Raw genomic sequence first — 21,976 nt, forward strand, 5'->3', positions numbered from 1 at the left:
TTTCTGCACTGCTGCTAAAATTCATAACTGACTTGGGTAGGACAGTGACATGTTGTTTTGTTGGTAACAAGCTGAAAAATTGGTTCAAAGTTGGAGTGGGTATCTGTTCCATTCACAAATATTAAATATCGTACCAAAACCAAAGCAAAGAGGCTAAAGGTGCTGCATGTGGGTTAGGATCCACAGGTTGACCTGCGAGTTAAAATGTCATATTAAGACTGGAATCACTTATTAGGGTGCTAATGTGAAGATAACTATATACATATATATATTCTGTATATATATATGTATATGTATATATAGTATATGTATACATACTATATACATATATAGTTATATAACAATTGATATTATATATATTTTACTTTACTGCTACTGGGTTGGCTGCTAATGAGTAGCTGAAATGGAAACAAACAAACAAACAAACAAAAAACCCCAACAAACAAACAACAACATAATACAAGTTAAGATGGTGGATTTCCCGCCATGAAAAGTGACATCACTTGCAGATGGTCCACATCAGTAGGCCCATAAACGTTTAATGTACTCATATTCGCTAAATAACATACAATTACCATAGGACTTAAATTTGTGAAAGTTATAAAAAAATATCACTTTTAATTGTTTTCAAACAGATTTCATACCATATTAAGTGAACAGCGAATGCATAATATTGTATTAACGAGTGTCCTAATTATTAATATACAAAGACAGGGGAGTGTTCTTGCCAGTTATTCGGTTGCTATTTCCCGCGTTTAAGGTGTATATTTAATAACTGAATTTCAATATTTTCTCATTCACCTGAGCGGACGTCAAGTTTACTCGCTCCGAAATAATAAAAAAAAGCACACACGTGCATTACATACAACCAGGAGTTTATTCTCCTTCAGCTGGCGTAAACAGAAGTTAACTGAGATGTCGGAAATGGTCGGCTGTCTCCGAAGATGACGATTAGCGCACGAACGCCGGGGGCCAGTGAGTACGTGTTTTCTCTGTGTGTGTGTATGTGTGTGTGACTGAGTGTGTAGCGGAGGTGAAGAAGAGGAGGATGAAGCTGGGAGCGGAGGATGGGAGGAAGAGTGGAGTAAGAGACAGGCCAGCCGTGTGTGGATGTGTGTGTGTTTGAGTGAGTAAGAGGAGATCGTCTGAGGGACGGACGAAAACAAAGTCTCATTTTGTGGGATTAACCTTCTGGAACATTGCAAACGGGAAACTTTCAACTTTTTACCCGGCACAGCTCGGCTTGTTGTGACCGGAGCCGGCTTTGTTTCACGGCGGGGGTGGCTGCGATAAATGAAGGAATAAAATAGATCAGCAGCGACCATTTTATACCCAACCGGGGAATACCCTGGGACCCTTCCGTCTGAAACTGCGAGAGAATGGCGGCAAACATGTACCGAGTGGGAGGTAAGAAATGTTTTACATTTTTGAGACCCCCCCACCAGCGTGATTGTTCGCTTCGACACACAGTTGCTAACCAGCCGCTAGCCGTCTGTCCCGTTAGCCGCTAACTAATGCTAACTCCGAGTAGCGCGTGTACGTGAGTCCACGCAACGTCAAATGTATTAAAAACAACCAATTCTGAGAGTGAATTAAGCAATTAGACATATTCCATGTATTCGGTGGTTATTAAATCACGAGACTTGCTATTCCTTTTGACTTAAATGCAACAATGCAGTTAGCAGTTGTTTCTTATATGTGAACTTTTAAATTGTCGAGTAACGTCCCCATCCGAAGGATATTTCGGCGGTTGACTGTTATACCGGCGCAAATTGACCACAAAAAGTTATTGTTCAGTGTGAAATTCGTGCAGCTTGGTAAATGGAGTGTTCGGAAGAATCAATGTACACTTGCAACTAAACAAAACACGCGTAAATGGTCACATTTCACATCACAGACTTTGTGCATATGTCAACGTCCTGAAAGCGGACACAGTTGTGGTTGGTATTAGCATTTAGCTACTCTGAGAGGGGCGGTATCGAACCAGCGACGTCTGCGACAGCTGGAGCTGAAGCTGCTGTGCTGCCTTTGTCAGGTTGGTGTTCGTTTCATTATCGACTCCGCCATAGCGTTTCATATGCAGCACCTCTTAGCTAGCCTCGCCGGCTAACTTTTATTGCCGAGTTGCATTAGCATAGTTAGCCGACGCAAGCGCTCGCTTATTTACAATCAGATATGTCTCTACTTGCTTACCGAATCCTAACGTCGCCCTCCTATAATTTGATACAATAATGTGCAATTTGATACGGATAACAACAATGTGTTACCACATGTTCGGCGCAAATGCAAGTAAAATCAAATTAAAGTTAGCTGCCTTACGGTAAGGCTAACGACAAGTGGGACTTTCATTTTAATTAATCTGAGACTGAAATGAAACTGTACAATTACAGTGGAATAAAGTTGTACTTAACTCTCATATGTGATATTGCGCTTACATCAGCATGTGAAGTGCATTGTTTGTACTTCATATGATACAAATATCTAACTGAGATCGGAGTATTTAATATTTTTGCAAACAATATTTCTGTTGTGCAGAAACACCAGTGCGGGCTTCCGACACAGTATATATATATATATGTTGATATTAAACCTTTGGACTGTCTCGGTTGTGAATCTTCAGTTTTTTTTTCACAGCCGTCGTTGTACACATCAATATCATTGTCGGGACGCTGTGTACCTTTCTTTAGTCTGCTTCTGAGGCTGCACAAATGGCGAGACCGTGAGGGACTGTGTAAGGTCACAAAGGATTCTGATTAAAAACAAATTGTTGCATTATGTACAGTGTGTATATGTATCTCCACAGTAGCTGGATTTCCTTCGTGTATACACAAGTAATAACTGGTGTGTCTTAGGTAGCTATTTGATTAAACCTGAAACACTGAATTCATACATCGCAATATTTTTTTTTTCATCTTGTGTAAATAACAACTGATAATAGTGGATGATTAGGATGATGTGTTTAGTCTTGTAAATGTGTGTTTTTGTATTTTTTGCATTGCTAGTGAGCATTTAAGTTCTTCTCATGATGGTAAACCTTTATTTAAAGTTGTCTAAGGAACTTTTTTTTTCTAGAGTATGTTCTTTTTGTCTATTGGAATACCATCACTGGTATATTCTGTATAAATAGAAAACAGTCACTATTTTAGGAAGCCCTAAACTGTTTTACTGTCTTCTTCAGTCTTTATACATAAGTTAATGCCAAAAATACCAAGTATGCTTCAGTTTTTAATTACATTTTTATTTTTCATTTTATTATTTACATTGTGCTGTGCAAACTGGGACTGTGTGAAAAGGCAAACATCGTTTATTCTTTGCCAGAAATCTGCACATTAGATTACACATAGTCAACATCTGTTTATTCTTTGCCAGGCACATTAGATTACACATAGTCAACATCAAATTGTTACATCCTAAAAATATTTTTGAGTTTTACAGTTAAAATTCAAAAACTATAATCGTAAAGGTTTCATCTGACTTCGTAATATTAAATTACAGCTATATAACTGTAGATCAGAAATAATGAATGAAAGATTACACACTCTGAGTGAAAGAGTATTCCTTTAAAAAAAAAAAATCAATCACCTATTCTGTTAAATACAAGACTTTTGTGTCAGCTCTCTTTCATTTAAGAACTCTGGGAAGAACCTATGTGTACTGTGTTATTAGCACCTTTAAATACCCTCATATCCTAGCTTTTAAAAAGTGTTATATTCTAGATAACAAGTTCACAAATGTTATCATACAATACCTGAAGTCTAATTTTGTCAACCGTTATTGTTGTTGTTCAACATTGATCAGTAACAGCTACGTAGCAGGTGTCTGTTGGCGCTCAATAAGGAGTTCTTTGTTACAGCTGGCTGGTACGGGCTGCTCCGTTTCATTGAGCTCCTACATTACGGGTCCTTCAGAGGTACTGAGTGTAAAGCCCACATCTAAGATCATTATCTTTCAGAGATTAGTTAAAGGGCTTTCTCTTAACTTGCCCTCCATCACTGGCATGAAGCACCATTCAAGCTGCATGCATAAAGCCACACAGCGTAAACAGCAACTCTGAAGTTTGCTCAAGTTTGCCTCCACTTGTCTATTAGTGTTAAAGCAACTAATACCTAGTGTGTCTTAGAGGTGGACTGATTGACCAGCCTGTGATTGGACGTTTTTCAGCGTAATCAGCCCTGAATGGTGACTAGCTGGTCAGCACTCACGTTTTTTGATTTTGCAGCTGATCATTTTGCACACCGGCCCACGGACCTGAAGTCCAACCTGTTTTAACCTCTAAACCAGAGATCCCCACACTTGTCTGCTTCATGGACCAGTGGACCAAAAGACATAACACCATAACATAATGCAATCAGCTAAAGTATATAGTGAAAGAAAATATAGAACTACTCACCATAAATGTAAAAACATTGGGCGCCCTGAGCTTGTTTTGGAGCAATAACATCACAGCTGGGAGTTTTAGCAATTCCACAGTGGGTTTCCTTGTGTATGGTCTTAATTTTGGTTGTTGTCGTTCGACCAAAAAACAAGGTCTTTTCGCATCAATCGGTTGTCAGAAATGAATGCAGCTCCATCCATTTCTTTTTTTTGCAATCCTAAGATTAGCCGACTAGATGTGTTTAAAGTTTGGTCACTGCTCAAAAGTCTTTTGATAGTCACTGTTTAGATGGTATATTTTGACTTGATTTGGACAGACGCTCGCCAATTTGATGACACAATGTAAATTAATGAAAATATGTAACCAAGTTGTAACAGTCTGCCTCCAAAGGTTGTCTTCGTAACAGCAGGCTTGGTCTGTGTTCTAAAATATGCCTACTGGAACTTATTTGGTTTTTGAAGACACGGACGGATACTTGGCTCGTGATCCAATAGGGGATGAGTTTGGCAACTGACGTAGCTTATCCTTGAAAGAACGCACTTAGAAAAAAAAAAAAATCCTTGAAGTCTCGGGAAAGTTGTATTTTTGTCATTTCTGGTCAAATAAAATATAGTTTAGACGCTGTTATTCACCACTGTGGTTTGATCAAAATATCCCAGTTCCAGCACAAAATATTATTATTGTTGGATTTATTTTTTTTTTTTTTTTAGTCTACACATAAACACCACATTCTTAAAACATTGCCTCAACCCTGCTGAATCAGTTTGTAGGTATTTATATTTAAATGCTTAAAAGCTTCCTTGTAACACTGCTGGCATTTCCGTAAAACGCCAACTAAGTATTAAGTTCCAGTTTGGTCAGGTAAGGATAAAACAGGATCGGCAGTGGCAGTTTGAAGATTTTTTTTTTTGATGCTCTTGATTAAGCGACAATAAATGCATCGAGTCAGGTTTTGCTCTTTTTTTTCCCCTTCCAGATTACGTGTACTTCGAGAACTCCTCCAGCAACCCTTACCTGATCCGCAGAATAGAGGAACTGAACAAGGTTTGTTGTTTTGCTTTCGTTTCTAGTCACTCTCTAACTTCCATGTGTTTCATATGTTTTCAAATACACATTTTTGTGGTTGTGTGAGTAGTGGTCACCTCTTGTTTGCAGCAGAGAAACAGGCTCAAAATGAAGTTAAAGCCCAATGACTTCACTACCTTTTATGAGAATACCCAGTGTATTGCATGTATCAGTAACATTGTGTGTTGGGTCACATCACAGTACAACACTATGTTAACAGTTTAAAGACTTAAATCCCATGTGACCCTCACTAAACAAATGATTTAAACAAGAGCATTAGTATTTATAGTCATTACTGCAGAAAAGTTAGGGAAATAAAACAAATGGTTCCTCGTGAGGTAAAGAAGGAAGGAAAGGTCTATGTCTTCATATTGTTAATAATAATGGCAAATGTTAGACTTAAGGGGGATGAAAGAAACATTTTTCTACGGCACAGCGTAACTTGATTTTCAACTTAAGTAAAAAAAAAAAAACAACATAAATGCAAGAAGGTGAATGAAGCACAATCCAATGTATGGAAATAAAATAAATGGTTCCTCGTGAGGTAAAGAAGGTAAAGGTCTATGTCTTCATATTGTTATTCATAATGGCAAATGTTAGACTTTTAAGGGGGATGAAAGAAAAGTTTTTACAGTACAATTATATTAAAAGTTCTATACCAGAGGTCTTCAACTTTTTTCCGTTTCTACGGCACAGCGTAACTTGATTTTCAACTTAAGTAAAAAAACAACATAAATGCAAGGTGAATGAAGCACAATCCAATGTATGGCGGATAACTGGCAAGTATAATATAATAGCTGGGCTGTGTTTTGTTTTCAGTGCGCCTTATACATGTATTATACAACAGTCAATCTGTTGAACTATCTGCTGTGCTACTTTAGTATTTCCATGAAACAGGCAGTAGTAGCTACAAAGGACAAGTTCCGAGTCAAGAGCTCTGAAGTTTGGATGAAACACTGCACTGTCTTAAATTGCTCGCTGTCTTATTTTACAGACAGCCAATGGGAATGTGGAGGCCAAGGTTGTGTGTCTGTTCAGGAGGAGAGACATTTCTGGCAATCTCAACACCTTGGCTGACAGCAATGCAAGTGAGTAGAATCTCTAGAACTCGTGCGCATCAATACGATAGGGCTCAACACACCTGACAAATCTGTTACCAATTGGGTTTCACATAAAAGCCTGACTTTAATATATGAACTGTACATACAGCCTGAAGGCCCAAATGTAAGGACTAACTTTAAAACGTCTGACTTGATCTTTTATAAGGGTCTCATACGTGTCCATTCACAGTACTGTGGCATTCACATACCAGAAAGTATGTGATTTACCTTCAGATTTGACCTTCTGTTACAAAGGGCAAAAACCCACACACTGTCAGATTGGCCTATAGAGATATGCTGTAAAAACTTCGTCAATAAAAAAACAGTGGCTCACAAGGCCTTCGTCCATTGTCCACATGAATTGAGCACATCTGTTGAATTGATCTTTCGCCACTTGTGCTGATTGTTAGTGCATGTACTATTCAAAGTCAAATTCAAAAAGTTTTTTTTTTTTTTTGTTTTTTTTTGTTTTAACAGGTGTACTTATTTACCGTCCGTAATTATCATGTAGGTGGTTCAAGGTTTGCCTTTTGTTTCAAAGTCAATGTACTGTATAAGTAAAGGCAAAGTTTTCAATGTGTGACAATTGGCATCTGTGGAAATAAAAAAATGAATTGCGCATCAAGGAGTAAACCTTAGGCTGCATTTTCGCAAAAAGACGCTGGTCATATCGCACACATTGTAAAACTGTACAATGCGTACGTCGAAAGAAATAGAAAAGAAATTCATGTCAGTCTTCACCGAGGCTAGGCCTAGCTTATGCCGCAAGCGTTCTCAGCCTTCACCAGCAGATTAGAATCTTCTTAGATTTGGGTCTATGTTCCACTTGTGAATATTTCAATTGGTAGAAAAAGAAAATCCTGGCGTGGGGCAAAATACTTTCCGTTTCTCTTATTATTTGTGAACTACTCTCCGTGTAATCTTGATCGTTATAGCCTTTAATTTAGATACAACCACGCCAAGTGATTAATCCTATGATCTATGATGCCAAGATTCTGTCTGGGTAGATCCCATATATCACATATGAAATCTATTTACCCCCCCAATTCTAATAATTTCATGCTTGTATATTCATAATCATGGTATTGATTTTTACTGTAATTGTACCTTTAACCCTCTTTTGTCTATATTGTGGTTGTTGTCGTCTCCCCTGCCCTGATCAGCCTTTGAGACCAGTATGTGACTTGTTTGTAATCCAAGGGATGGGAGGGGGGAGTTAGTGGGGTGGTGCTAATGGCATGCAGACTACTGAAGCCTGATCACACTCACACATTACTCCCACCCCAGCACCAAACTGACTCTCCCTCCTTTTTTTCCTAGGCTGCAGTGCTTCAGACAAAGACATTCGTACACACACACACACACACACACACACACACATGCATGCACACACTCACATACATTTAAATGCCTTCATAATTTTACATGTAGATGCTGTGGTTCTCATCCTATTTGGCTTTACTTGCCCCTTTTATTATTATGAGAGACATTTTAAATCAAAATACAAAAAAAATTCTCTGTCTTTTAATGGGGCACTGCCGAACAGAGAAGGACTTACTGGATGTCCTGTGTCCCAGTTTGCACCTTCGTATCCGGGCGACGATTGCCGTCTGTTGTTGCTAAATTATTACAACATCTAGCTAGCAGTGGGTGGTAGCATAGCATTAGAATCCCATTAACCCTTAGTGAGAACCGATACAGGAATGGGTCGACTCGGCTAGACTTTATGATGTAGATGTTATTATTATTATTTTTATTTGTTTTTTTTTTAAAATCCTGCTTTGAGATCAGAGCCAATACGAGAAGACAGTGATTTTTTTTAAAAAATGTTTTTTTAATTCAAATGTCCGCAGTCGTAGTGCTTTTATAATGCTCTCTATGTCATTTTTTTTAAAGACAATAATCTTTGTTCGTCTCTAAATCATCAACTCTAAAAAAAAAAAAAACGTTACTTACATACTCATTATTAACACTTTGCATGACAAGTAAGCACCATGTAGAGCACTATGCTACTGCACACAATAACTAAACCTCTACTGCATCATTGCTTAATCTATGCTTTTAAACTTGAATTTTGCCAACAAATACAATTTATCAAGATTAAAAGTTATCTTAATTTAGCATGATTAGTCGATGTAAGTGCAGATACTCCTTCATCCCTAGATATGACAAAAATAGAAAGAGAGATTTATGTGTTTCACACCTGGTTTTGTCTGTGACTTATCCAGATGATTCAATAATTAATATGGAAAAAAAATGATTAAGTAAAATTGTAGTACAAAAGTATAACTTAAATTTTAGTCATTACGGTGCATCTTGATGGTGAGTTGCATTGTGAAAATTCTCTTGTGTCCTGATATCCCTCACCACCTATATTTCTTCTGTCCACTTTGATACCCGAGTAGTTTACATATTTATAGACTTTAAAAATAAAGATCTATAAAGAGATAGGGTTTGTATCTAAGATACCAAAATAAAGCTTAAGAAGCTAGAGAGGGTAAAATAGATTTTACTGAATGCTAGCCTGTTGCTAGTTCGTCAAACATACTTGAAAACTACCAAACGTTTTAAAGATAATAAACACTCAACATATCTAATTGTTGTGTCAGACTAAGAAAGTTAATTTCTGTTATAGTAACAAGGAGTGATTGCTTTTAGGAGGTGGATCACATTAAAATGCAATCTTAAGTAAGGTCATCCGATCCAGGAGATATTCCCTTGCTATTCTAGTTGCAGTCATCATGCATCAAACTGTAGTCCTGGTGGGGGTGATTGACTGTAACCTAAGCTAATGCTATATTGGACTTGGTTATCCTGGGAAAGAGATTACCAAGCTAACTTTAGTCATACCTCATTTATCTTCGAAAAAGCAGATCTCCCAGCATGTCTTCTAGGCATTTGCAACTTTCCGCACCAAAAGAATCACTTTTTATTTTATTGGCAAATCAAATTCTTATTGACGTCAGATTCAGAAAAATGATGCGAGAGAGCAATGTGTGATATTTTAGCTACTATAGTAATACTACAAGTTGTAGTAATGCTGGTTTGATATATCCGGGTAACTCTGGTCAGGACCCACAGGTTGCAGACGCCTGGTGTAGACCATTGACTGTATACAAAAAAAAAAAAAAAATGAGTTCAGGTTGTCTTTTTCAAAAGACAAAAATGTAGTTTTTGTGAATTCCAATCTGATTTAATTATGATCACAATGTCTTTAAAAAGGCCAAAGATTGGCCTAGCTGTTTGAGACTAGTTGTTGAGACTGTGCGATACTGTCAGAGGTAAAAGGCCAACGATTGGCCTAGCTGTTGAGACTGTGCGATACTGTCAGAGAAAGAGAGATGTTATTTTCCTCGCAGCTTTACTGTAGATCCGTCTTGGCTCAAAATGTATCACCAACATGAAACAGTGGGAAATTGCTTTATAGCTGGTACTTAAGTTGCAGTCGCAGAGTTGTTACAAGTAACGGTACAGGTAACCTGTGGTTGTCTGTCTGGCTGGTGATTTTTAGATAAGAGAAGCTGTTTTTACCACATCCAATAGTGTTTCTTGGGCCTTTACTTTTTTTTAAAAAAAACCTATACTGTAATAAGTTGCATGCAGTTCCCATTTTTTTTGTATGCTTTTTTTAAAAATGTATCTTATCAGACCTCATTATATATGTGTGCCATGCATTTATCAGATCTAATCCCATGTTCTCCAGCGTCAACACTTGCACATCAATTCCTTGGGTACAACAAAAGGCTCTTGATCTGCCTCCTCCCCCCCCCCCCCCCCCCCCCACCCCAGAGTCACAGTACACAAGGGGTTAATTCTGACTTGACTTGCATCTTTGTCAAGGCAAACATAGTTCTGTGCTTGCGCGTGCGCGCGGGTGTTCGTGTGCGCCAGCATTTTCAGCCCCGTGTGTGTGCGTGCGTGTGTGCCACAGTTATGATGTGTACCCTTCAACTGTGTTTGTGTGTGTGTGTGGTCATGTGCGGATGAGTGTTTGTGTGTGTGTGTGTGTGTGTGTGCGCGCTCACTCACATGTGTGTGTCTTGGTGGGGGATGGGTGCTCAGGTTTTATATACAGGGTTTCCTACTTTGCCTGGCAGGGACTAAGCCGGACAGGGGGAGGAGAAGGAGAGAAGTTGAGAGGTTAACAGAAAAGGGGTGTGGCCAAAGGCACCGTCCCTCCTGCTCAATAGCTCATGGTCTCTTTCTTTTTTTTTTTTTTTTCCCTCCTTCTCCCTCCTGTGCCCTCACTGTCAGGGTTTCCTCTGGCTGAGTGCAGGGGTGGAGTCCAGGAAGATGAAGAAGGATACAGTCCCCTCCCTAACGGCTTACAATAACGAACTAACTCGCATGAATTTAGGAATGCAGAGGGAGAGGCAACACACACATAAACACCCAAATATAGACTCTTTGACGAAACGTGACTGTATAACCATTCAGTATAACTTCTTTTTTTGTGCAGGGCCCGCATCACATGATTTCTGTGAGCTCTCAATGGGGAGTGACAGTTGCCATGTTGATGAAGAACACTGTGACGGCTGCCAAGAATGCACTGATGCATTAAACACAGTATTAAAGACATTCACCTTAGTGAATGCTAGCGAGTACTGTAGGCATATACACACTGAACATGCAGTACATATACATGTACAAACACTGTATGAACAAAAGTTGAACATTTGTGATGTCCCTTTATGGATCTGTAGATTTTATATATATGTGTGTATATATATATTTACACACATGTGTATATGTATAAATATATATATATATACATATATACATATATATACAGTATATATGAATATAGGTGTATATGTGTGGATGTGTATATATGTATATACATGTGTATATGTACGTGTATATCTGTGTATATATGTGTGTGTATATATATGTATATATACTTTGTACATATATATACATATGTATGTATATATGTATATATATGTATTTATATATATGTATATATATGTATGTAAATATATATGTATTTATATATATATATATGCGCAAAGAAGTTTGTCACTGTAATTTACACCTAAAACGACATATAAACAACTTTAAGGCCTACAAGGAGTGCTCATGTAACGTTGTGAAATCAATGAATGCATAAAAACCACAATACCGTGATAACCTCTCTGACAATAATTATACCAATGAAATCTATAAGGCAATAGTGTTTGGGAGGCTTTGGCTTGGAAAACGTTTGTGGAACCCTGGCTTAGATGACATTGAAATCAAAAATAACTATAAGCAATGTTAGTATACTTGGGTTTTCATATTAGTACCGGATTTTGCCTTGTAACTTTTCTGTACGAAGTACAAAGTGTGACTAAAACCAGTACAAATATGGATAAACGAGAATACAATTTGAGCGCCTACATTTTGTATACTGCCCATCTCCTTTCATCTAAATGTTCACCCTTCTGGTGGCGTCAAGAATGAACTCAAATTACTTCCTCCTTTTATGTGTCTGTAGGGGAATTCGAGGAGGAGTCGAAGCAGCCGGTGCTCTCGGAACAACAAAAACACCAGCTTAAGCACAGAGAGCTCTTCCTGTCTCGACAATTTGAATCTCTACCCGCAACTCACATACGGTACGTGCGTTTCAAGAGCACACGGAGCAGCTGAGCTCCGTTTCGATCGCATACCTCCTGTCGTTAAAGGGTTCTTCAGTGAAGCAGTGTGTTTTTTTTTTATGCTGTTTTTATGCATTTCTCACAGATTAGTTCCACATTGGCAATTTATGTTACCAATACTTACACATTTAACACGCCATTTTATATATAAATATATTCAACAATTTCCTGGAAAGTGCAGGAAATTGTTGAGGTACTAAAATGAAAATGGATACCTTTGCACCCAACTTTCTGACAAATAAAAGCATGTGTAATGGGTAAACAGTCTGTGTCCACGCACTGAGAATGTACATCAAAGCAGTCTCTAAATGTCAGTTGTAAAACTAATTTGCTGCTTTAGGGTTAGCCTGCAGCGGCTTGCTGATGTAAATTGACACGACTTGAAAAAGCTCAGGTAACGCTACACCTGGGGGGGGGAAAGAACCAAACTGTTATATCTGTTACAAAAAGGGGAGATTGGAGATTGGAGCTCTCTTGGCTCACTGTAAAATACTTCAAAGATATTGACATGTTAGCGCCAACTGAGAGACGTGAGCTTCTTTTTCCTCTTCTCCCACACAGTAGACATGTTGGAAATGATTAGGGATGCCTCGGTGCAATACTTAAGATCAGTATCGATCCAATATCGGTCAAATTTCAGGATTGAACATAAAACAACGATACCTCGTCCGATCCGATACCTAAGCCCAAATAGCAAAACATAACTTTCCGCAACTGTAAACGGGACCTTATCACATCATCAGCAGCAGCAGCAGCCCGCACCTTGCTGGAGAGAGTATAGGGTTGATAGCAGTATCGGCAGGTTGCAGTATCGGTATTGGACGTGAAAAAGTTGTATTGAGCCATATATTGGACACGAAAAAGTTGTATTGAGCCATACCTAAAATGATGGACTGCTAACCGCAAATACGTGTCCTGACTGACCGGTCGTTGCTCAAGGCTAAATACGCTTAAAATCAGCTGATTCCTGTTTTTGGTCGATCAATCGGTATACCTCTAACTAGGGCTGGGCGAAAAAACAACCAATCGTGTGATGTCAGTGCAGCAGTACACACTACAGCGGTGCTGCACCTCGAACACAAGCAGTAGTTTCACTTTCGTTTTGAGAGGAACAGGAAGTGAAATGCATGCTAATCGTCCTAGCTACGTTTGTTCAGATTGCACCGCAGTTTGTTATTAGTTTTAATATATATATGCATATACAGTATATCGTAGCAGAGCGGTTAAATTATTTTTGTTCTCATGAGAAAGCGGTTTGTTTTTGTTCAGTCAATAGACGTGGTTGTTGGCCACAGCGCACGCCATAACCTACCGACCGCTCGGAGCAGAACGCCCAGCATAATCCCCCGCTGGCTCCCAACCATTGTTTGTTCTAATTGAACAAAAGACACATGCACGCTGTTCCTTTGGTGCGTTCAAGGTGCCCAGGAAAATTGAGTACACGGCAGAACACAGAACAGTCATTCCTGTAACAATATTGGCGATAACTCCACATTCACCCAACAAGTTACAATATTATGTATATTTTTTTTCACTAGTTTATTTTGTTTTTTCACTTTAACATTCAATGTTCAACAAAAGCAGATTCTCAAATCAGCGAGTAATCATTTTGAATAATCGTGATTTTATTAAGAATCAAAATAATCGTGATTATTATTTTTGCCATAATCGATCCTCATGTTTATTCTTGTGATATTTTTTTGTGATCATAACTTCATAACATCATAACAATCTGGGTGCTTAACTATTTGGTCCTGACTTTTTCTCCTCAGAGGGAAATGTAATGTCACCCTCCTCAACGAAACAGACATTTTGGCTGGTTACCTGGAAAAGGAGGTATGTCACTACTAGTCACTCCCATTGTTGTCAGAGTCAATTGTTTTGCAGCATAAAAAGAAATGACACTGGGTTAAAATAATTTTGCGAACCAGGTGTAATGTTTGGATGGTCATCCCCTACAGGACTGTTTTTTCTACTCGCTGGTGTTTGACCCTGTCCAGAAGACACTCCTGGCAGATCAGGGTGAGATCCGCGTGGGCTCCAAATACCAGGCGGAGATCCCTGACAAGCTAGCCGAAGGTGAGCGCTGCCGCTGAACTTTACAATTAAGCACACATCCCTAAAAAATAAAGTTGGTCAGATGAAGTCAGTGCCTCAACTTGCGGAACAAATAAAACAAAGATAGATAACTGTAATTACTTGTTTCTCAGGTGAATCGGATAACCGGATCCAAGAAAAGCTGGAGACCAAAGTGTGGGACCCCAACAACCAGCTCAAAGACCCGCAGATTGACCAGTTCCTGGTGGTGGCGAGGTAATGGCGTGCTAAAGTCTGTCCCACAGTCCCATCATCATCATCATTTTGTGACGATCCTGTCATCAAAGCACTGTCTGATTTTGCAAATTGCTCAACCTTGTTATCATTTGTTGTTTTTTTTAATTTTTTTATTTCATGGTAAAGTTTTTAGAGTCTAGTGTGACATCTAATGATTAGACACAATTGAAACCACTATAATGTATAATGTTAATAAATGTTGTTGTAAGTCTGTACCTAGTCTGTGCTCCAAGGAGTAGTATTTTTCTTGACAGTTTTTTTTTTTTTTTTTTTTTTTAAGACATGGAAAGCGAGACGTTATCTGTGTCTGCTGGACCTGTTTTCGTTTTACTTTACTTCCTGTCTACATATTTTATATTTAAACCACTTGACTGTTCTGTGACCACGCTAACCAGTTAGAGAAGCTCTTGCTTGCTGACTGACAATACTAGTATTTAAGGAACACATTAGATGGGTTACACAGGCGTGTCCAGACATTCTAATGTAATTCTGCTAAACCTTCCCTAATTGCTAACCCCGATTAAAGCCATTTCAAATGCAAATTTTTCATGTAAAATAATATAAATAATGTAAACAGTTTTGTTTATGATTCGCCATTGTTGCTGCAGTAGCTAAGAGCAAACACTCTGGTGGACAATAGACATCTAACAATAATGCTCACTTAATGTTCTAGTGTTTGTTTTAAATTTGATGGAAAAAAAAAAAGAAAAAAAAAAGAAGCTAGGGCTCTTCAGTATTACTGACCTTTGTTTGTGTGTCTGTATTTTAGAGCTGTGGGGACCTTTGCCCGGGCCCTGGACTGCAGCAGCTCAATTCGCCAGCCGAGCCTCCACATGAGCGCGGCTGCAGCCTCCAGAGACATCACACTGGTGAGAGAAACAGCGTGTAATCGGATGACATGTTATATTGTCCTTATGCTTAACCTCTGCGCCGGCTATCTGCGGCTAAAACCATTAACCGTCTGTCTTGTCCTTCTTTTAGTTTCACGCCATGGACACGTTGCAGAAGAACGACTACGACCTGGCCAAAGCCATGTCCAACCTAGTCCCTCAGGGCGGTCCGGTCCTCTGCCGTGATGAGATGGAGGAGTGGAGCGCCTCGGAGGCCATGTTGTTCGAGGAGGCTCTGGAGAAATACGGCAAAGACTTCAATGACATTCGTCAGGACTTTGTAAGCTCTTCTCTGCTATGAAAATAACTGAATCTCATTGTCTTTACATTATTTTTTTTAATGATTAGGTCTGTCAAAAATAATGTGTACATGTATGTATATATGTATATGTATGTATATATGTATATTCATATATATATGTATATGTATGTATATATGTATATTCATATATATATGTATATGTATGTATATATGTATATACATATATGTATGTATATTCATATATGTATGTATATATGTATATACATATATGTATGTATATATGTATATATATGTATGTATATGTATGTATATATATGTATATGTATATATGTATGTATATATATGTATATATATATGTACAGTATATGTATATATGTATATATATGTATGTATATGTATGTATATATATGTATATGTATATATGTATGTATATATATGTATATATATATGTACAGTATATGTATATATGTATATATATGTATTTATATATGTATATGTATGTATGTATATATGTATATATGAATAGACTCTTCATAACAAAACCATCAGTCTTTTAATGGAGCTGTGCTGTGAAATATTTGTCTCAGTTACCTTGGAAGTCTCTAGCAAGTGTGGTGCAGTTCTACTACATGTGGAAGACAACAGACCGCTACATCCAGCAGGTGAGACAAATCACACTTGATTGTAAAGAGTTTATTTGTTTTGGAGTATTCCGTACAACATTATAAACGTGGGGTTTTTGTGTCGTTTCGTTTCGTTCCAGAAACGACTTAAGGCGGCAGAGGCAGACAGTAAGCTGAAGCAGGTGTACATCCCCACATAGTGAGTACTGCTCTCAAATACTACTCTAAGTTCATGACTTCATTGCAAAAAAAAAACTGCTGTTAAAGAAAAAAAAAAAACTCTCCCATCTCCGTTCACCAGCACCAAACCAAACCCTAATCAAATTATGGTGCCAGGCAGCAAGCCAGGAATGAATGGTGCTGCAGGCTTTCAGAAAGGGCTCAGCTGTGAAAGCTGCCACAGTAAGTACACACCGCACTGGGATTCACGTTCTGCAACGTCATGTTTGTAGCTATAAACAGGAAGTACAGTCTCTCATCTGCTTTTGTTTGCTGGGACAAGTCAAAGCTAGAATTTGTTTACTGGACCAATCAGAGGAAGCTAATTGTATTCCTAGGAAGTTAGGGTAAAACCCAATCCCAAGCTTCCGGAGCAGTTGTGGCTTAATGGTTAAGGAAGCGGACTTGGGTCCGGAAGGCTTCGGGGTTTGAATTTATCTATCTAGCTGCCAAGTTACCACTGAGGTGCTCTGAGCATGGCACCGCTCCTGGGCGCCTAACGCTGTCCCCCTGCTCACTTTGGTGATGGGTTAAAAGCAGAGGTCACATTTGGTTGTGTTCAGTGGTGTGCTGTGTCACAATGACAAGAAGTTCACTGTCCTTTATGAGCCTTATCTATTCTCAGTCGATACTTGTGAGTATAGATTAATGGATACCACAGAATTGATACTCCCATCACTGGGTTCCTGTTAGGTTTTTGTCTTAGTAAAGAAGGTCGTGGACTGAATTATATATATATATATATATATATATATACGGTATATACGGTATATACATATATATGTATGTGTATATGTATGCGTCTATATATGTATGTATGTATATGTATGTATGTATGTATATATATACATACATATATAGATGCATACATACATATACACATATACACATACAAAAATATATATATATAGATAAATATATACATACATACAAAAAAAAAATATAGATAAATATATACATACATATATGTATTTATGTATATATTTATCTATCTCTATATATATATTTTTTTACAAATTAATTTTCATGTTGCAGTCAGCCTTTGAAGAGCAATTACAATGTTGTTGTGCCTGTAGATTAAAAAAAAAAAAAGATAAATGAGTTGAACACCCTTTACCCTGTGTAGAAAGAGAGACCAATACACTTTCTCTCCTAAATATCTGTCTGTAGAGGATCCTAATACCACTGACGGTCTGACTGTCCACCATGTCCTTGCAGCGGCCCAGTCACCTCAGTGGTATGCCTGGGGTCCTCCCAACATGCAGTGTAGACTCTGCGCCTCCTGCTGGATTTACTGGAAGAAGTATGGGGGGTTGAAGACACCGACACAGCTAGATGGTGGAGCTAGAGGTGGTTCTGTAAGTCCCGTCCCTTATACCTGTATCCCATCTCACATGTCTTTATGCTTAGCATATAAAAGGATGCAGCAACATAAAGCTCACTTCTAAGTGATCTACCTGTGTAGGAGTCCGGTCCCCGTGGTCACATGACACGCCAGGAAGTCCAGGGCATGTCGCCATTTACCCGCAATGAGGGTCGGGCAAAACTGCTGGCCAAAAACCGCCAGACGTTTATCCTGCGCACCACCAAGCTGACCCGCGTTGCTCGGCGAGTGTGTGAAGACATCCTGCAGCCTCGGCGCGCTGCACGGCGACCCTACGCTTCCATCAACGCAAACGCTGTCAAGGCTGAGTGTAAGTACACATGCAGCCGTGGACCAAGTACAACAAAATAAAGTCAAGCTATTTATATAGCAATTTAAAGAATTTTCCTGTATATCTATGACTTAAAAGACTTATTTTCAAGGCTTCTTGTCGTCAGTCACTAATTATTATTTTTCAAATAAGTTCACAGCACAAGCTCGAATTCCGTCAGTCACTGATTATTATTATTTTTTAAATAAGTTCACAGCACAAGCTCGAATTGATCAAATTTCTAGTTTGTAGTATTAAAACCAGCAACAGAGTAAAACATCATTCCCATCATTTGACACCAATTTTCAAAATGCACTGAATGAAGTTTGTCGCCCTCTTATGGTGGCAAACTGTAATTGCGCACCTCTTTTTTTTTTTAGTTTGCTGAATTCAGAAAATTTGTTAAACAAACAACAAGCGTTTTGTTAAGGATAATGATGTTTTTGATTTGTGAAATATTAAAAATAAATGATGTTTTCCATAGTTATATTATAACATACACGATTTATGTTAATTAAATACGTTTCCAGTCCCTTGAAATGATGATTGTGTTATCACTTCTAGTTTAGTTATGTTGTTTTCTTTTCCCAAGACTCACTGTGTCACTCACTAACACAACAGTAGACACTGGAATTTGTTCTCTTGACGTTATAAGGCAGGCGTGGGCAAAATTTTTGACTCGCGGGCCACAATTGTCCTAAAATTGAACAGAGGGGGCCGGGTCAGGAGCAGATAGATGGAGCGTTCATGTGAACTAGGGCAAACGACATGTAAAAGTCATGCATAAAGGCTAAAATGCTTTTATCATTTTCTACGCCATCTATTGGGGAAACGTGGGTATTGCAGGGAAAAAGGCAGAAGTCTAATGATAATATAAATTTGGAAATGTTTGGCGGGCCGGATTAAAAAGCTGGGACTTAGTTTGCCCATGCACATGAATGGTGTTGCTAGAACCGGATTGAAAGAATACATATACAGGAGGTCACTGGTTTACGATGTCCTTGACCTACGGCCTTTCCTCGTTGCATCGTCATCTCCCATAATTTTACTAAGAAGGTTTTGTTCCATCATTTCGGCGTACGGCCTACACATTTTGCAAGAGAAATAGTTGACGAGAGGATCAGACAAATCTCATCATGGAAGACCTGGGAACTTTTTTGCCCTTCATTATGGCTCCCACGCAGTAGTCTTAGCTTATAACGTTACCAATGTGTTAGCGTAGGTGAGTGACGTAAGCACTTGCAGTTCCAACTTACGGCGGAAATCGAGATATGTCGCGCCGGAGAAATGTAAATCTGACGTAAGAGAAGACAAGAAACCTCATGAAGATCTAATAGGAATATTTTTGAAACCAACCAAAATAGGACATTACCTGTAAACTGACAAGAGTTATTGTGATTGCCATCTTATTTTTTCTATTTTTTTTTAATCTGTGCTCAGGTATCATCAGGCTCCCCAAAGCCCCAAAAACTCCCGCAAAGAGCAAGGTGGTGCCTCGACAGTCACTAGCGGCTATAGTGAAGGATTTAGGTAAGATCCCGCCTCTGCTTTACAACTGCCTTTATACCGAACAGAAACACAAGAATTAACATTGTGTTCCTCTGCAGCTATCTCGGCTCCACTGAAACTGAAGGCTTCCAGGGGACCTCCAACACCCATCAACAGGAACCAGGCCAGCCAGCCCAGAGTGGGACAAAGCTTGCTGGGCAAGAGGGGGTTTGACAGCGTGAGTTTTTGCTTATTTACCTTGGAACAAATTGTCCCATTGATTCTTGGCAAGAGATTAATGCATTAACAACAACAACAACAAAACAATTGAAAACTGGGGGTAGAGATACATGAAAAAACAAGAAAAGAACAAGCAAAAAAAAAGACCCGATAAGTATAATATAGATCACTACCTACTCTCTACTACTTCTACTTTTCTTACTAAATAACTGACCAGAGATTGAGATACATCTTAACTCAGAGGATTCCTAAATTCTCAGGTGAGTAGCTGTGTCGTAGATATTTAAAAAAAAATATATTAAAATTATAATATTGTTACTTATTTTATTAATATATAACACAAGTAATTTGAAAATAACTGCAGTCAGACCCAAAGGTTTCGAACTGTCATGGAAAAACTAAGGCCGGGGGGCCCGAGGCGGCCCGTTCAAACCTTTTTAATCCGGCCCGCCAAACTTTTCCAAATTATATGATTTATTTATATTATCTTTATACTTCTGCCTTTTCCCTGCAATACCCATATTTCCCCAATAGGTGGTGTAGAAAAATGATAAAAGCATTTTAGCATCTTAGCCTTTTTGCATGGCTTTCACATGTCATTTATCTTACTTCACATGAATATTCCATCTATCTGCTCCTGACCCGGCCCCCCCCCCTGTTTAATTTTTAGGATCCTTGTGTCTCCCGCGAGTCAAAAAGTTTGCCCACGCCTGTGCTAGCAGCTAATAATGTTACGTAGACTGGTCACATCTGGTCAATAAATATTTTTCTTAAAAAAACCTCCAAAATTGAACTGGGGTATTTTGTTCTCTTTGTCCCTGTCTTTCACAGGGCATTGAGGAAACATTTGACCCAATCAGAGATGCGTCGCGCAGCTAGAAAACCTCATCTCCTCGTCCGGATAAAGCTGCCGCCACCACCTCGTTCCCTGGCCATGCCCCTGCTTCCTACCAGCACCAGCGAACCCATCGTCTTGGAGGACTGAGGAAAAGACGGTGTGATGTGGGGGGTGTGTGTGATAGGACAGAGGGTGGAGGTGGGTCTGTGCCCAGGCCGTGAATGACGGGCGGCACAGTCCACCATACCAGTAGTTTTTCATTTTCTTCTTTATAGTGTCATTTCTGTTCCTTTAGTACTCTGTTACTTCCCGAAAATTTGATGTGTTTCACATACACACACACACACAAAAACACACACACACACACACAAGCACTTAAATGACTGTACATTTTAAACATGAAAAAAAAAAAAAAAGCACCACCACACGGAAAAACCACCTTGGGGCTATGATGTATTTTAATCCAGATCTTGAATTATTTTTTTCGCTCCGGCCTCTTTTTAAAACACAGCCTATTTTTTAGATGTGTCATTTAAATCAAGATACTCTCCATTCTGAAACCGTGGTAATGAAGCACACAGTTCGTTCCTCCACATCGCCATCCTTGTGTAAGTGTACGTATCCCAGAATAAGGCGGCGCGCGGCGGCGAGGTGCGGTGCCGGTGACGTGTCATAGATACAGTACAGACGGCGCGTAGCCTGCGTTTTCCGCAGGGAGAAAATCTGACAGGCTGTGTGTCATAACTCTCGTTTACAGTCTGCAGGTCATCTACTCAGGAACCAAGGACATGATGAAGGACATGGACGTAGCTTAGATTTAGCAGTTCGAGTGGGCCACCTTCAGTCGTCACGTTTGATGCGTGTCAATAGTGCTTCTTCTGCGTAACGTTCACGCCTTTGTAAAGAAGTTTTTAAGTTTTACATGGTTCCTTCCGGGTCATTTAAATTATGTTATACGCTTGTGTAATTCCCGTCGTCTTTAGCTAGTAATAACTAGAACTCCAGTTCAGGCAACACACCTCCGGGCTTCAAACATGTTGACTTAGATGCACAACTGAAAAAAAAAAACCATGTCCGTTCCTTTTGCGCGGTCGTTGGTGTAGATGGTGTTCTCAAAGGACTGGGTCGTGACCCTCAGGTGGGTCGCAAGAGTTTTTTTTTTTTTTTTTTTGGGGCCCGTTTCGCCTCATTTTCCCAAAAGGTTTCCAAATA

General features: G+C 39.0%; 1 protein-coding gene and 1 long non-coding RNA gene across 2 annotated transcripts; both read left to right on the plus strand.

The window, feature by feature from the left end:
* Positions 1 to 923: 923 nt before the first annotated feature.
* Positions 924 to 20,911, plus strand: mta2 (metastasis associated 1 family, member 2). Its single transcript, XM_025062226.1, has 18 exons — positions 924 to 1,407; positions 5,352 to 5,419; positions 6,435 to 6,528; positions 12,017 to 12,134; positions 13,949 to 14,012; positions 14,138 to 14,255; positions 14,387 to 14,489; positions 15,280 to 15,379; positions 15,492 to 15,680; positions 16,250 to 16,324; positions 16,426 to 16,484; positions 16,587 to 16,687; positions 17,675 to 17,862; positions 17,970 to 18,198; positions 19,639 to 19,728; positions 19,806 to 19,924; positions 20,597 to 20,661; positions 20,758 to 20,911. The coding sequence occupies exons 1-18, from the start codon at positions 1,380 to 1,382 to the stop codon at positions 20,909 to 20,911; spliced, it is 1,962 nt and encodes a 653-aa protein (XP_024917994.1). The 5' UTR covers positions 924 to 1,379.
* On the plus strand, positions 7,110 to 10,105 carry LOC112488178 (uncharacterized). The gene is made up of 2 exons (XR_003052007.1): positions 7,110 to 9,821; positions 9,874 to 10,105. It is a non-coding gene; the product is annotated as an uncharacterized LOC112488178 (long non-coding RNA).
* Positions 20,912 to 21,976: the final 1,065 nt, after the last annotated feature.

Source organism: Cynoglossus semilaevis, chromosome 1, assembly GCF_000523025.1.
Source record: "Cynoglossus semilaevis isolate Cse_v1.0 chromosome 1, Cse_v1.0, whole genome shotgun sequence".
Classification (NCBI taxonomy): domain Eukaryota; kingdom Metazoa; phylum Chordata; class Actinopteri; order Pleuronectiformes; family Cynoglossidae; genus Cynoglossus; species Cynoglossus semilaevis.